We start from the raw sequence: 16,270 nt of genomic DNA, 5'->3' as shown, positions 1-16,270 counted from the left end.
GGCGTCTGGGGGATGCTGGCAGCTGAGGGCTGGGGAGAGCAGCCTCGGAAGTGTGTGGCAGACCCTGGGTGCAGGCTACTGAGGCGTCTCCGTCCCGCGGGAGGAGACTGTAGGAGCCCAGGCATAAGCGGTAAGTATGTGGGTACTGAGCTTTGTAAGGAGCTCAGGGTTTATCGAGGACTGTGGGGCTAAAGCTGGAGAGGTCAGTTGAAGTCATGTGGTAGAGTGCCCTGACTACCAGAATGAGAGGTAAGGCTGACTGGAAAAGCTGTGGCAACGCCTGTCATGACAAGGATTGATGTTGAGGAAGATAAATATATACGCTAGTGAGTTATAGGAGTATTTGAAACAGGAGATCATGGATATGGGGGCAATTGTGTCAAGTGATAAGGTGTATTCCAGGGGAAGGCATGAAAAATGGAAAGAAGGAATCAGTAGACACTGTGATGGTGTAGTCTTTTAGATGATATCTTTTTGGAAAACTAGCGAAAAGTCAAAGATGGCTGACGTTTCAAGCTTGAGTTATAGGGAGGATAGGGAGGAGGACTGTTGACAAAAATTAGAAAAGCCCAGTGGAGTGTGGGGTGTTGCGTTTTGTTTCCTAGACTTCAGAGGGCATCATGGAGGTAAATCTAATGGAAGTGCAGATTCATTCCGTATTAGACATTAGGGACCCTGAAGACAATCCACAGTTGTATTAGAAGATCAGGAAGCAGAGCCCAGGGAATTGGATTGGCTGTTCTGTGGTCACCCCGATGTGGAGCTATGGCAGTGGTGAATCCGGATTACCTTCCCACGCTTGGGGCAGATCAAGGGCTCCAGATGGAGCTGTCTAGAGCAGGGCTTAAAAAATCCACCACAGCCACCTGTTTTATAAAGTTTTATGGGAACATAGCCGCACCTGCTTGTTTACATGTCATCTCTGGCCGCCTTCACACTTCAGTGGCAGAGTTGAGTAGTTGTGACAGACCCTGTGGTCGGTAAGCCTAAACTGTTGACTCTCTGGCACTTCAAGACGATTTACAATCTCTGGTCTTAGAGGATTAGTTGAAATTGTAACCAAACCTGGCTATCAGTGGTCCCAGGGCAAACAAGAAGTGCCAGACACCTCACCCGAAGCTGCTCAGATTACAACAAAAGACATCACCCTGACCACACGTCATATTTGGGATTGGTGTCAGTTTATAGTCTGAACAAGGGTTAACAGAAAAACCAGGGCTAGAGATACAGACTTGGGAGTGTTCATAGAAGGGGTTTCTGGAGTACTGAGTGAGCACCAAGATGGAGAAGGTTAAGAACTGGACCAAGGGCAGGAATCTGGGAGGTAGCTTTGGTTGGCTCTGAAGACACAGACAGATGAACTAAAGAAGGACCGAGGCCAAAAAGCAGGGAGTGGAAAAAGCCTTGAAGATTTTGGTTATCTGATGCTGGATGAGGTAGAAATCATACCTGGTTTAACATGCTCAATGCACTATCTTTTGTAGTAAGGAGATGTTTGCTGTTGGAAATACAGTGTCATCCATATTTTGTTTTTAAATTCAGATGATGGAGCAGCCTCATCCCCTGACCTTGGGGACATGTCTCCGGAAGGGCCACAGCCCCCAATGATCCTCTTGCAGCAGTTACTGGCCTCGGCCACGCAGCCGTCTCCAGTGAAGGCCATATTTGACAAACAGGAGCTTGAGGTACAGTCAGTAGCCTTGGCAATTCTAATCCAGTGCATTAGATTGTGGACAACTTTCTTTTCCTAGATGTGTATTTTCTTAAGGATATAGTCTGAATTTTAAATGATATGCCAAAGTAATTCTTATGACTAGGTTTTAACCATGTTTGTCATAGAATATTACAATACTAGTTAGAGAATGAATGAGTTAAAGTTTAATCTTATTTAAAGTTTCTGTGAAATATTTGTAAAAATTAACTAGATTCAGCATTTGGTGTTAATGCTCAAATATTCGTGGAGGGGTCTTTTTCCAGGAAATATTATTATTGAAAGAGCCCCATTAGACCTAGGAATATGGTGCTTGCTTATTTGTTTCACTCACGCCAAAGCCTGTCTTGAGCATGCCTTGTTGCTGCCAGGCTCTCAACCAACACCCTGTTTTGGAGCATGTGCACTGCACTGCATATTCAGGAGTGGGGCTGTGGGCATGTTCCTATAGAAGAGACTGACATCTGGCCAGGTCTAAGCATGATGGGAACTTTCACGGCCCACCACGTGGAGGACTAGATATTTTAAAAAATACTTCTTGCTTTGTACTACATCAAAAATTCTGGACAAAATATCAAAGAAAAAACTAAAACCTTGGGGGCTTCCCTGGTGGCGCACTGGTTAGGAATTCGCCTGCCAATGCAGGGGACACGGGTTCAAGCCCTGGTCTGGGAAGATCCCACATGCTGCGGAGCAACTAAGCCCGGGCACCACAACTACTGAGCCTGCGCTCTAGAGTCTGTGAGCCGCAACTACTGAGCTCGCGTGCTGCAGCTACTGAAGCCTGTGTGCTTAGAGCCCATGCTCCGCAACAGGAGAAGCCACTGCAATGAGAAGTCCACGTATTGCAACTGAGAGTAGCCCCCACTGGCTGCAAGTAGAGAAATCCCGTGTGCAGCAGCAAAGACCCAGCACAGCCAAAAATAAATAAATAATTTTTAAAAAACGCACACAAAAACCAAAACCGAGAGTGCTCAATTTGGCAGGCAGAAAATACCGTAGTAGAAATCTTCAGAGACTAAGACCCTGTGGGGAGCCAGGATCCAGAGTGAGCTAGGAAGCTGGTGGGGGGCAAAGGGAGAAGGCAGGAAATGTTGGGCACAGGGGCAGCAGGAGAGGAGGGTGCCGGGCCTTCTCCAAGTGGGCCTGAATGCCAGCTACTCCTTAAGTCTGAAAACTTGAGATGAGAGATCAGGTTAAAGTTGCTGCAAGGCTGTGTTGCCAGTCACCTATCAGATAAAAACAGGACACTGAGCAATGAAGAGGATGTTGGGCAGATGCACCCCCGAGCCATGCTAGGAGATGCCCAGTGTTATGGGGAAAGATAAGACTCGAGGAAACAAGGAGACCTAGAGTTGTCCTTTAAGAACCGGGAAGGGCTACTGTACCAGAGAGAGAGCTTCCATTGCTTTGTCTCCATTGATTCTGATGGAAATTCAGCTGACATTCTTATTGTTCTGTATGAAATGTCTTTCATTTCCTCTGGCTGCGTTTAATATTTTCTGTTTTCCTTTTGTTTTCTGCAATTTGACTAAGGGTGCTTATGGTGTAGGTGGTTTTTCCCCCTTAGCCTCCTTGGGGTTTGCTTAAGTTACTTGTATCTCTGACTTGATGTTTTTTTTCCCCCCACCAAATTTGGAAACTATTGACTATGATATTTTTTCCTGTCCCACTCTCTTTTGTTCTTTTCTAAGATTATTGCTGTAGTCTGCTAGATTATTAGTGAGTTTCTGTTATTTTTAAGTCTCTTGGTTAAATGGCTTGGTTAACTGTACTGAACTGTTTTAAAGGTCAGGGTGTGCTGCTTTATTGGGTCTAATCTGCTGTGAGCCACCCAAGAAATCCTTTATTTTATATTTTCAGATCTCATATTTCCATTTTGTTCGTATTTTATAGTTTTATCGTTCTTGACAGTTCCCATCTCTTCACCCTTTATACCTGTCTTTTACTGTATATTTTAAAACATATTTCTGATTGTTACGTTAAATTTCTTATTTGCTAATTCTAATGCCTAGGCCACTTGTTGGTCTGCTACCATTGGCAGTTTTTCTTCTGATTATCGATTCTGCTTCTTTACATATCTAAAAAAATTTTATTGTATTCTGGATGTTTTGGATATTATGTCATATGGGCTCTGGGTCTGTCACCTTCCTCTGGAGAATGTGGAATTTTATTTTTGTAGATGGTTCAGTACCTGGTAGTTTTCCTCAGTCTAAGGAGGCTTGGTTCTCGACTTTTTGGTGATGATTTATTTTTGTTTTGCCCTTAGTCCTGGTTCCTGGTCTCTTAATTCTGTGGGATTTAGAATCTCTTTGAGGTTTCAGTGGAGACCTTTACATCTTGAGCAACGTGCTGAAACTTGGTTGGACTGGGATGTCACACCGTCTCCCTAGCGCTGGGCCTTCCAGCAGTTTCTTTTGGCTGGGTTCTTGAGTCTCACACACGCTTAGTTTTGCCGTCAGCCAAAGATTTGAGGGTAGACCGCATGTGCATTTTGTGGTTCTCCCTCACGTCTACTTGCTCTGGCAGGCCGCAGTCCAGTGACAGTGCCCCTGTTAGCAGCTTGCCTGTGGGCTTCCCTGTGGCCAAGGTTGCACCTGTTCCTGTTTTCTCTGTGACCTTCAAACAGTTTTAAAAAATATTTTGTCCAGAATTCATAATTATTATCACGGCAGAGGCTTAGTCCAGTCCCCTCTCCATTACCAGAACCAGAATCCCTAGCTCGATCTGGTTCTGAATTGTAAGCTTTTAGGAAGCCTGTCACTTCCCAGTTATTCGGACTTCACAGCAAAACCCTAGGCTTTTGACACTTCCTAAGCACTGGAAGGCCCACGGGTGTCTTCTGTTTCTTCCGAATGCCTTCCGACGTGTTCAGTTAAAAAAAAAAGAGCAAGTCTCAGTGCTGTGAGAACAATTGAAGAGAAGGGAAAGAGAGCTGCAAGTGGACGAGAGGGCTCCCTGTCTGGAGGCAGGCAGTTCCCAGCTGCAGGCCACAGTGATGCATGTATTCATTGATGCATTGCAATTTGTTACCCAGTATTCTTTATTTCCCTCATTTTTTTTTTTATACCATGTTTAACCCCCAGAGTGGCTTTTCTGCCTTTGAATAGTTGGGAGTTGATTTGGTGACACACGAGAGGGTCCTGTGCCATCTCTGACCTGCGTGCAGAGGGAAGAAAGCGGGAGGCTGTGGGCACTGACCTGTCATGTGGAAGGGTGGGGGTCCCTTTCTCCCACCCCATCAGGCCTCTCACCTGTGTTCGCTCGCTTAGCGTTCAGGGCTGCTGTGAAGTTTCCTCAGTGGACATTGATAATTAGCTCATTTACTAGGTAGACTCTGTGTGTACTGAAGCAGGAGTTATTTGACTATTGAATCTTTCCTCTGCATTCGACTATGGAAGTTGTCTTTGTTGTTTTTAAACATGTTTTATCCATTCATTTAAAAATACACATGTAAGCCAGGGCTTTCTATAGTTTTGTACTGCAGTTCATAGTAGTAGTCTGTACTTTCCATTTCCCTAGACTTCTTAGTCCCCTGATTTACAAACCCCATTTGCCCAGGCTGCCGCGTTGGCCGTGTGTCAGTGTTTGGCTGTGGAGTCTACTCACCCGTTGAGCCCTGTGTTTGAAGACTGCAGCTCCAGTGAGGCCACGACGCCTGTTCCTGTGCAGCATGTTCGCCCAGTTAGAGCGAAGAAGCACAAGCAGTCTCCTGGTCCTGCTCTGCCTATTGTGGTTCAGCTCATGGAAATGGGATTTCCTAGAAGGAACATAGAGTTTGCACTGAAGTCACTCACTGGCGCCTCTGGGAATGCTGCTGGCTTGCCAGGTACTGGGTTTTCCTTGTGGGTGTTGGACTTAACGCGCCCACGCATTTGTTTGTAGGCTTCCCTTGAAATACTAACGTCAGAGGCCCCTCGGGAGGCAGGCGCTGTGGTCCTCACTGTGGTTATGCTGTGTGTGCTTGCTCCTAGGCGTGGAAGCCTTGGTTGGGTGGCTGCTGGACCATGCTGACGTGCAGGTCACGGATCTCTCGGATGCAGACACGGGGTCTGAGGAGTGTTCAGACGAGGACGTGGTGGAGGATGTGGATGCCACGGCCTATGCTGTGGTCAGTGCTCCCCTCGTGCCATCTGTCCTGAGCTCTGGTTTCCTCTGCACCACTGCTGGGCATGAGGCAAAGCTACGAAGTGCTGCCTGGGTTTTCTGTCTCTTAACTACTTTTAGCTTTAAGACAGACCCTTGTTCCAACATCTAATGATGTCGGGTAGCCATTAGAGGAGCTCTTAATAAAAAATCATTATTTATGCGACACGTTGACTTCTGAGCCAGTTGTTTTATGGGATTAATTTGGATATGGCTCAGAAATTTTCTGTACTTTCAGCTTTTGAGATTTATCCTGCTTACATCCTGTTGCTATTAGTCTCTTTTAAATGAAGAATTTCATAGTGAAAACATAGAATAATATTTTATACTTTTTTTAATATTATCGATTTCACAAACTACTTTCTTTTTAAGTAGGTTTATTGGTTCACCATTTAAAAAAAATGTATTTATCTTTTGTAGTCTACTGGTGCTGTTGTAACAGAGAGCCAGACGTACAAAAAGCGAGCTGATTTCTTGAGTAATGATGATTATGCTGTGTATGTGAGAGAGAATATTCAGGTGAGTAATTGTCTTAGGCTGGAACTTTGTTTAGGTTTTCATTCAGCAAATGTCTGAGCATCTCAGAAAGTTGGAGAGGGAGGGTGCAGCACCCAGCAGGGGAGGCCACTGTGGCTGGAGCAGAGGACGGAGGAGCAGAAGATGAGCAAGGGGGGCGGGGGGACCAGAGGCAGAGAGCAAGAGGTGGCTTGTCCACAGTGACGTGGCACACAGCCCTGTGCTTCTCGATTACCCCCGTTTTGGACACTTTTACAATCTGTTTTTGCTTTCTTTTAAAAAAAATATTATTTAAAAAAAAGTTATTCTCATTGCCATCTAATTTTAAACATTTAGTTATGCTCTTTATGTAGTCCTTTTTAACCTTAAATCCTTTCTTTTCCTGTTTTAATTCTTTTGTTCTAGTTAGTATACTTCTGGGAAAATCCCAAAAATCATCTCATTTCTCCTATAAATTTGTCAACAGTATGTATCCCTAATAGATAGAGGATTTTATTTTTAACATAACGACATTACTGTTACCTCGCATTGCCTAACAGAATAAACAATAATTCCTTACTATCATCTTACATATAATGCTTGCTCAGATTTTCCCAATTTTCTCAAAAATGGCTTGTTATAGTCATTTTTTTTTTTTTTTTTTTTTTTTTTTTTGCGGTACGCGGGCCTCTCACTGTTGAGACCTCTCCCACTGCGGAGCACAGGCTCCAGACGCGCAGGCTCAGCGGCCATGGCTCACGGGCCTAGCCGCTCTGCAGCATGTGGGATCCTCCTGGACCGGGGCGCAAACCCGTGTCCCCTGCATCGGCAGGCGGACTCTCAACCACTGCGCCACCAGGGAAGCCCTATAGTCATTTTTAAAGAGTTGGATACGAATAAGATCACGCATCTTACATTTGGGTGATGTGTCTTTTTACCCTGGAACAGTTTCTCCCTCTTTTTTCCCTTTTCATGCCATTTATTTGTGGCTAAAATTACGTTGGCCCTCATCTTCCTCCCTCTCCTCTGCATCTCCTGTAAAGTCAAAGTGAGGGCTGGAGGGTGAGTGGACTCGGGCTGCATCTTAGGAAAGAATGTATCGTATGGACCAACGTGCAACATCACTTGTTGTCTGCGCCATCCATTCTCTATTAATTGTCCCACAATTAATCAAGAAGGGTCCCACAATAGTGATTTTCTAAGTTCGTCATCCCTTCCAAATTTATTAGCTGGAGTTCTGTTCGTTGAAGAAAACGTTCTTATCAACTCTGGTTGATAAACTATAATATAGTTTGTATACACAGAAAAGGCAGAATAAATGGTTGTTTTTTGTTTGTTTGCTTGTGTTATCAATTTTCAGAGTGGTGAATTGGTGCCCTGGTACTTAAAAAGATGACCAAGAACCTTTGTTTTGCTTATTATCATTATGATGAATTTATTGGCTGTTATGGATTTGATGTGTTTCAGCCATTTTCCTTTTGGTCAGGTTGTTCTTTTGAGGGACCCTGTTAATCTTTGATAGCTCCCTTGCTTGATGACACAAGTTGGTCCAAATTCATCTTGTATATTTCCTGCCCCAGACATCGAACCAGGCAGTTTTCTAAAGAGCCCTGGTTCCTTTTAGTGTAAAATGATTTTGAGAGCATGCTGGTGGGTAGAGGAAATTTTTCTTAGGACTAGAGTAATACTACTTAAAATTGATCATTTCACCTATATACTGTACTGGATTTTTAACTTAATTCTAGGTGGGAATGATGGTTAGATGCTGTCGAACATATGAAGAAGTGTGTGAAGGAGATGTGGGCAAAGTTATCAAGTTGGATAGAGATGGATTACATGACCTCAATGTGCAGTGTGACTGGCAGCAGAAAGGAGGCACCTACTGGGTTAGGTATATTCATGTGGAACTTATAGGTGAGAACATTCTTTATTAAGTTCTTTTGTCTTTCTTAGTTAGATTCAGAGTTCCCAGAAATGAATGCTAATTATAGTTCATTTTTTTTATTGGAATCTCTAGGCTATCCTCCACCAAGCTCCCCTTCTCACATCAAGATTGGTGATAAAGTTCGCGTCAAAGCCTCAGTTACCACACCGAAGTACAAGTGGGGATCTGTGACTCATCAGAGTGCGGGGGTTGTGAAAGGTAATGTTCCCCAGGCAAGAAAACTCCAAGTGCCAGGTTTTCATCTACTAATGTAACTTTTAATTTATTCATTCGAGGGCAAGAAAAACAAGTGGAAGGCAAGCCTTATGATACATAAATAGTGTTGTTTTGCTTTTCAGTGCTCTGTAGACCAGGAGTACACCTGTTGTTGGACCGAGTCAGATGTATTAACTCACTGCAACTTGGGAGGATGCATACCCTGGAAAATGGGGTGTCTCCATAAGTGGGTGTAACAAAGACTAATGGGGTTTGCATTGTGTATTTGGGGAGGGGTTCAAGGAATGGGGTAATTCTAAGAATCTTAGTGAAGATTATTTAGGAGGAAGAACAGTGGACTCACAGTGAGGTTATGATGAGCAAGGAAGCAGAGCAGCCAGGATGGATTTGTGGTTTGGATTAGATTGAATGTGACCAGATATGTTAAAGAGTGGTTCTGGTTTTATCTCAATCTGTTACAGTCTCAGGGTGGCCTTGTCTCATGTTGGGGTTCTATAAACTTGTTCTGTCAATCCTTCTGCCAAATAGCTAGCTTCCTCAGTGTTTTTCTCTCTTTTCTTAATGCTGTGTAAGAATTTAGGACTAAATTTAAATGGATGTGTGCAAATGATAGGAGTTAGCAACTGGAAACACAAAATTCTCCTCAGCTAATATTTAATGTGATATTCTTGAGATTTCAAATCAAACACATGGCATACTTTAAAAGGTATACTATGTGCATTTTAACAATTGCATGAGAAATGATCCAGATATATGTGTGGTTTTATTTTATCTTTAAACTCCTTCAGTGCCATTTTTCCTTGTTTTTTCTTGTTTCAGTCTTGGAGAAAACTCTTACTGTCAAACAGCTTAGATTAGAAGTGGCTGCAATGGTGGTGCAGGAGTGTTAGTATTTCTTAGGTTACATAAGAACAAATAGCTTATTTAACATTTTACTTTAACAGTTTTCTTTACTTAAGAGATTCTTCAAAGTTTTACAAATCAAAACAAAGATAAATTTAAATAGTAACTTGGTTTAGAAGTTAACTTTTGGAGTAGCTTTCACCAAAGGGCAATAGATATCTTAACGTTATTAATGTAATTTTTAGTCCCTAAGATAATTGAATGGAGTTTTTGCTTGGCGTAATTAAACAAACCTTCTTATCGCGGAAAATTTCAAACATATACAAAAGTAGAGAATATAGTATACTGAGCTTCTGTGTACCCATCACCTGGCTTCAACAGTTGACAAACTCCTGGCCAAAGTTGTTCATCCATGATCTCCTCCCTCCATTATTTTGAAGCTAATCCCTGATTGACATCATGTGTTAGTTCATCCATAAGTATCTTAGTATGTCTCTCTAAAAGAGAAGTACTCTTTGTAAACAGAAATAACTATAATATAATATCCCATAGCTAGATTATAGATTTAATTTTTTTTTTTTTTTGCGGTACCCGGGCCTCTCACTGTTGTGGCCTCTCCCGTTGTGGAGCGCAGGCTCAGCAGCCATGGCTCACGGGCTCAGCCGCTCCGCGGCACGTGGGATCTTCCCGGACCGGGGCACGAACCCGTGTCCCCTGCATCGGCAGGCAGACGCTCAACCACTGCGCCACCAGGGAAGCCCTATAGATTTAATTTTAATTTTAGGTTTTTATTGGTGACAGAGATGTTCCAGACAATTTCTGTTCTGTCCTAGCTTTCAGTGCCAATGGAAAAGATGTTATTGTCGACTTTCCTCAGCAGTCTCACTGGACTGGGCTGTTATCAGAAATGGAGTTGGTACCTAGTATTCATCCTGGCGTTACGTGAGTTTTTATTTTTATATTGCTAGATTTGTTTGGGAAGGATGGTTTTCTTTGGAATTAAATTTAATAAATGACCTCAGCTTTTTCTTTTCAACTCAATGGCTATTTTAAAAACAGGTGTGATGGCTGTCAGATGTTTCCCATCAATGGATCTAGATTCAAATGCAGAAACTGTGATGACTTCGATTTTTGTGAAACTTGTTTCAAAACCAGAAAACACAACACCAGGCATACATTTGGCAGAATAAATGAACCAGGTATAGTAGACTGGTTATGTTCTCTTTCATCAAACTATTATTAATGAGATAATTACTGTGGAAACAAATGTACTTAACTTTGCTCTTTAAAGTTCATATTTATATGGTGAGCACTGTACTGTGTGCACAGCAAAACAGGGAAGATGGTCCTACCCACTTGATGAATTGCTGTTTTTTCTTCAAGCAATGAGTGGTCACTGGAATTAGAATAACAGGGATTGTTTGCTTGTATTTCCATAAAGAACAGTAAAAGGATCTCAAGAAACTAGTAAATGTTTCGTTGGATGGGATGTGGAATTGGAGAGACGGAGAGTGAGTCTTTTTATTTGTATATCTTTTAGTATATCTTTTTTTATTATGGTAGAATATATACAACATAAAATTTGCCATTTTAATCACTCTTAAGTGTACGATTAAGGGAATATTGCACACTGTCACCACTATCTATTTCTGAGACTTCTTCACCATTCCAAAATAAGAGTGTACCCAGTAAGCAATAATCCCCATTCTTCCCTCCCCCAACCCCTGGCAACCTCTAATCCACTTTTCGTCTCTATGAATTTGACAACTCTAGGTACCTCATGCATAAGTGGAACCATACAAAATTTGTGTTTTTGTGTGCCTGACTTCTTTCACCTGGCATTAGGTTTCCAAGGTTCATCCATGTTGTAGCATGTGTCAGAACTTCCTTTCATGGCTGAGTAATAGTCCATTGTATGTATCTACCACATTTTGCTTATCCAGTTCTCTCTTAATGGACATTTGGGTTATTTGTACCTTTCAGCTATTGTGAATAATGTTGCTGTGAACATTGATGTACAAATCTGTTTGAGTCCCAGTTTTCAAAACTAGGAGTAGAATTGCAGGGTCATTAGGTAGTTCTTTTAACTTTTTGAAGAACCACCAAAATGTTTTCCATACTGGCTGCACCATCTTACATTACTATCAGCAGTGTTTTTGCTGTTTCAGTTTTTCCACATCCTTACCAACATTTGTTATTCTCTTCTTCTTCTTTTTTTAAAAATTATAGCCATCCTAATGGGTGCAAAATAGTATCTTGTGATTTTGATTTGAGTTTCCCTAATGACATTGAGCCACTTATCATGTGCTTTTTGCCATTTGTATATCTTTTGGGGGAGGGCGTGTCAATTCAATTTTAAAACTTTTGATATTGAGTTGTAGGAGTTCTTTATATATTGTGGACATTAAATCAGATATGTGATTTGCAAATATCCTATTCTGTGGGTGGTTTTTTCACTTTCTTGATAGGATTCTGTGATACAGTTTTAAATTTTAATGAAATTTAATTTATTGTTTCTTTTGTTGCCTGTGCATTTGGTGTCATACTTACTTCTGGGTCAACTTAAGAAATCATTGCTTAAATCCAAAGTTGTGAAGGTCAGCCCCTATGTTTATAAGAGGTTTATAGTTTTAACTTTAGGTCTTTTAATTTAGGTCTTTGAACCACTTTGAGTTAATTTCTATGCATGGTATAATGTATAATTTCATTCTTTTACACGTGTATCCAATTTTCCCAACACTATTTGTTGAAAAGACTGTCCCTTCACCACTGAATGGTCTTGGCACCCTTTTTGAAAATCAGTTGACCATAGATGTGAGAGGTTTTTTTCTGGGCTCTCGATTCTATTCCATTGGTCTATTTGCCTATCCTTACATCAATACCGCACCATACACAGTGATTATGATAGCTTTTGTAGTAAGTTTTGAAATTGGGAAATGTGAGTCCTCCAACTTTGTTCTTTTTCAAGATTGTTTTGACTATTTGGTGTCCCTTGGAAGTCAGTATGAATTTTGGGATGGAGTTTTCTGCATCTGTAAAAAACAATATTTTGATAGGAATTGCATTGACTCTGTGTATCACTTTGGACAGAATTGTCAGTTGTCTTTCCATTTACTTAGGTCTTCTTTAATTTCGTTCAGCAGTGTTTTGTGATTAGTGTGTAAGTCTTATGGGTTCTTGGTTAAATTTATTCCCAAGGGTTTATTTTTCATGCTATATTAAATTAAATTATTTTTTAAAATTTCCTTCTTGGAATATCTGTTGCTAGTGTATAGAAATATACACTACACACCTACAGTGCATATTTTCAACACACTTTGTGTGTTGAATTTATTTCCAGCAACTTTGCTGAATTTATTTATTAGCTCTGATGGGGTTTTTTGGTGGCGTCTTTAGGGTTTTCTGTATGTAAGATCATGTTGTCTGTGTTTAAGAGCATGTTGTCTGTGAACTGGGATAGTTTTACTTCTTCCTTTCCAATTTGGATACCTTATATTTCTTTTTCCTGTCTTATTGCTTCAGCTAGATCTTCCAGTACTACATTGAAGAGAAGTGGCAAGGGTAGGCATCCTTGTCTTGTTCCTGGACTTAGTGGGGAAGCTTTCAGTCTTTAAGCACTGAATATAATGTTAGCTGTGGGTTTTTCATAAATAACCTTTATCATGTTGAGGAAGTTCCTTTCTAGTCCTAATTTGTAATATTCTCTTATCTTTATGAAGGAGATCTGTAGAATCTGCAGAGCAATCTCCTTTTCAAGGCTAACTTTGAATACTTCGTTTTGTTTTTGATCAGCCTGCCATGGGTTTATCAATTTTATTAGTTTTTTCAAAGAACCAACTTTTGGCTTTGAATTGCTGTCTCTCATATTTTTTTCATTTCTTTTTCCTATGGAATTTAGGTTTACATTGATTCCGCACCCCACCCCCGCCCCAAATGCTTAGTTCATTAATTTCTCACATTCATATTTTCTAATATATGAACTTAAAATTTTAAATTTATCTTTAAGCATGGCTTAAGCTGTATCCTGTAATGCTGATATGTAGTAATATCTCATCATCATTCATTTAAAAGTATTTTTAAAATTGAATTGGAATTATTTTCTTATATTCATTGATATTTAAATTTTCAAACATGTCAGCATTTTCTACCTCTATCTGTTTATTGGTTTCTGCATTGCATTCAGATTGTGTATCCTGCCTGATCTTTGACATTTTGGGGGAAACTTCTGTATGATCATAAGACTCAGCATATAATGGGATTTTACACATGTTTTATGCATGCCTGAAAGAATGTCTCCTGCAGTTTTATGGTGAAGTTAGTGTTTGCTTAGTGTATCTTTTTCTAGCCTTTTACCCTCAATATTTCAGTAATCTTGTGATTAGTGGAGGTTGCAGATAGTTCTGTTTTTTAAAAAAATTCCAATGTGATGATCTTTGTCTCTTATTTGGATCTTTTAGGTATTTATTTACAGTTAAGGCAGTTACTGAAATATATTTTTTTAATTGATCAACTTCTTAGTGTTTTTTGTTGTTGTTGTTCTGCCTGTTTTCTGTTCCATTTTTTCTCCATTCCATCTTCCTTTGGACTGATACATTCTTTATTAGTTAGCCAACCACCGCCTCCCCAACACACATACTTGGCTTAGAAGTTACACGTTTAGTGTGTATTCATATACTATATGAGTAGTGTATGTTATATGCATTTTTGGTATTAGTAGTTACTCAAGATATAGTGACATCCTTTTTTGACTTATAAAATCTAATATTATTTAGTACTTTTACCCTCCTGCTAAGCAATGCAAGGACCTGAGATCCCTTTAACTTCATTAACCCTCATTCTGATTTAAATTACCATGGTTTTATTATTGTGTTTAAAAACTTTACACATGTAAATTTTAAACAACACAAGGCATATGATTGTTATTTTCTGTAATATTTGTCAAGATTTTTTTCACATACTTAATATTGTAGTTTTTTTCTATTCCTTTTTGTGTGTTTCACTTTTCATCCATCATCATTTTTCTCCTGCCTGAAGAATGGCCCTTAATATTTTCTTTAATGCATCTATGTGGTTATGAATTCTCTTTTTGTGTGTCTTTATTTCTCCTTTATTTTTGAAAAATATTTTTGCTGGGACTTTTAGCACTTTAAAAATACTGTTCCATTGTAATTTGGTTTATATTTTTTCTGCTGAAGTCAGCTGCAAGTGTAGTTACTGTTCCATTAAAGCTATTCAGTCTTTGTATTTCCCCTTAGCCTGCTTTTGAGGTACTCTTGTTTCTATCTTACACAAATTTTATGTGTGTGTACATATGTGTTTCTTTGTATTTATCTTTCTTGTAGTTAGTAGAGCTTATAATTAATTAATTTTCCAGCTTTTTTGAGCTTTAATTGACATATGACATTGTGTAAGTTTAAAGTGTTCAATGTGATGATTTGGTACATGTATATTGCAAAATGATTACCACAGTAAGGTTGGTAGTTAACACGTCCATCACCTCACATAATTACCCTTTTGTGTGTGTGTAGTAAAAACATTTAAGATCTTCTCTTCCAACTTTCAGAGTAGGGCTTTTAAAATTTGTGCCTTGATATCTTTTGTTGGTCTTGGGAAGTTTTCCATCAGTCAATATTTCTTCCAGTATTATCGATGCCCTATTTTCTTTTCCTTCTTTTTTGGGGCTCCTCTTTCACCTGTTACTCTTATCTCTGTCTTCTAAGTCTTTCACCTTCTCGTTTATGTTTTCTAAACTTTTGCTCTTCAGTTTTTCATTCTAAATATTTTTTACTAATTCTGTTTTCACCTGAGTCTAGTCTGCTCATAAACCTATTCATTGAATTTTAAATTTTAATTACTGTATTTAACAGTTCTAGTCTTTCTTTCTTTTTTAAAAAATAGTTTCCAATTCTCTGCTGAGATATTCAGTGTCTTTTCAAACATAGTAAGTATAGTTATTATAAAATTTGTATCTTATAACTCTAATATCTGGAGCCTCTCTGGGTCTCTTTCTATTGTCTGTCATTCTCATAGCTTTTAGTCATGTTTTCTTGTCTCACATTCCATCATGTACTGGACATTATGTTTAAAAAATTATTTCTTGAGTCAGTTTGAGGCCTAAGATATTATCTTTCTCCACGGATTGGGGGGAGAGGGTTGTTCTTCTAGGTAATTGGGGTAAGTAACTATGTGGGCTCACTTCAGTCCAGTTTCATTGATTGAGGTGATTTCATGCAGAGCTGCAATCTGAACACAAACAGTCAACCCTGTAGAGTTCACCCTTCCTCTAGGGGTTCTTCTGTTGGGATCCCAGCCCAAAGTGTGAGTTTTTCTGTGGCCATCCCCTTCTTTCCTGGTGAGCTCTGGACTCCGGTTCCTGGCCCCCTCGCCCTAGGAAGCCATCAGAAGTGCCATGTGTCTTCTTTAAGGTTCTCCTTAGAAACTGATAAATACACCAGGGAAAAGCAGCCTCTGATCCATGGGGCACTCATCTTGACACCTTTCATCTCAGCCTTTCTCTGATTTTGGTCCCATAATTCTGTATCACCTTGTTAATAACTCTGATACTTTCAAGATTTATTCATCTTTAAATGTTTTGTCTGCCTCTAGTTGTCCTCAATGGGAGAGCTAGATGAATTTCCAGATATACCATTAATGGAGGTAGAAACTTCACAAATTTGTTTTTGTTGCATTTATGAAAGGTTTTTTGATAAGAATGTTTTCTGTAAGCACAGTTACTGAACTTACCCCCCAGCTGCTTATATGTATCGTTCTATCTGGAAATGTATCACTCTGTTGTTACTTGAGAGAGTCAAGTGGAATAAATCAGCATTATATGAACTTTGTCTCATAAATTGGGGTTAAATACCTTGAATAAGTTTTTTGCAGTCATTTTAGGTATTTATTAGCTCCTTTTA

At 39.9% G+C, this 16,270-nt stretch overlaps 1 protein-coding gene across 5 annotated transcripts in view; it reads left to right on the top strand.

Annotated features, from left to right (window-relative positions):
- HERC2 (HECT and RLD domain containing E3 ubiquitin protein ligase 2) overlaps nucleotides 1-16,270 on the top strand; it is a 230,127-nt gene that overhangs the window by 115,190 nt on the left and 98,667 nt on the right. For all 5 annotated transcript variants that reach the window (XM_060302596.2, XM_030840360.2, XM_060302595.2 and 2 more), the window contains 8 exons: nucleotides 1,543-1,685; nucleotides 5,273-5,540; nucleotides 5,686-5,822; nucleotides 6,278-6,376; nucleotides 8,098-8,266; nucleotides 8,370-8,495; nucleotides 10,190-10,298; nucleotides 10,416-10,555. In XM_060302596.2, coding sequence (XP_060158579.1) covers nucleotides 1,543-1,685; nucleotides 5,273-5,540; nucleotides 5,686-5,822; nucleotides 6,278-6,376; nucleotides 8,098-8,266; nucleotides 8,370-8,495; nucleotides 10,190-10,298; nucleotides 10,416-10,555 — 1,191 coding nt within the window. The remainder of the gene's footprint in view (nucleotides 1-1,542; nucleotides 1,686-5,272; nucleotides 5,541-5,685; nucleotides 5,823-6,277; nucleotides 6,377-8,097; nucleotides 8,267-8,369; nucleotides 8,496-10,189; nucleotides 10,299-10,415; nucleotides 10,556-16,270) is intronic.

This window comes from Globicephala melas, chromosome 7, assembly GCF_963455315.2.
Source record: "Globicephala melas chromosome 7, mGloMel1.2, whole genome shotgun sequence".
In the NCBI taxonomy this organism is placed as follows: Eukaryota; Metazoa; Chordata; class Mammalia; order Artiodactyla; family Delphinidae; genus Globicephala; species Globicephala melas.
This window is presented reverse-complemented; position numbering and strand designations above follow the sequence as displayed.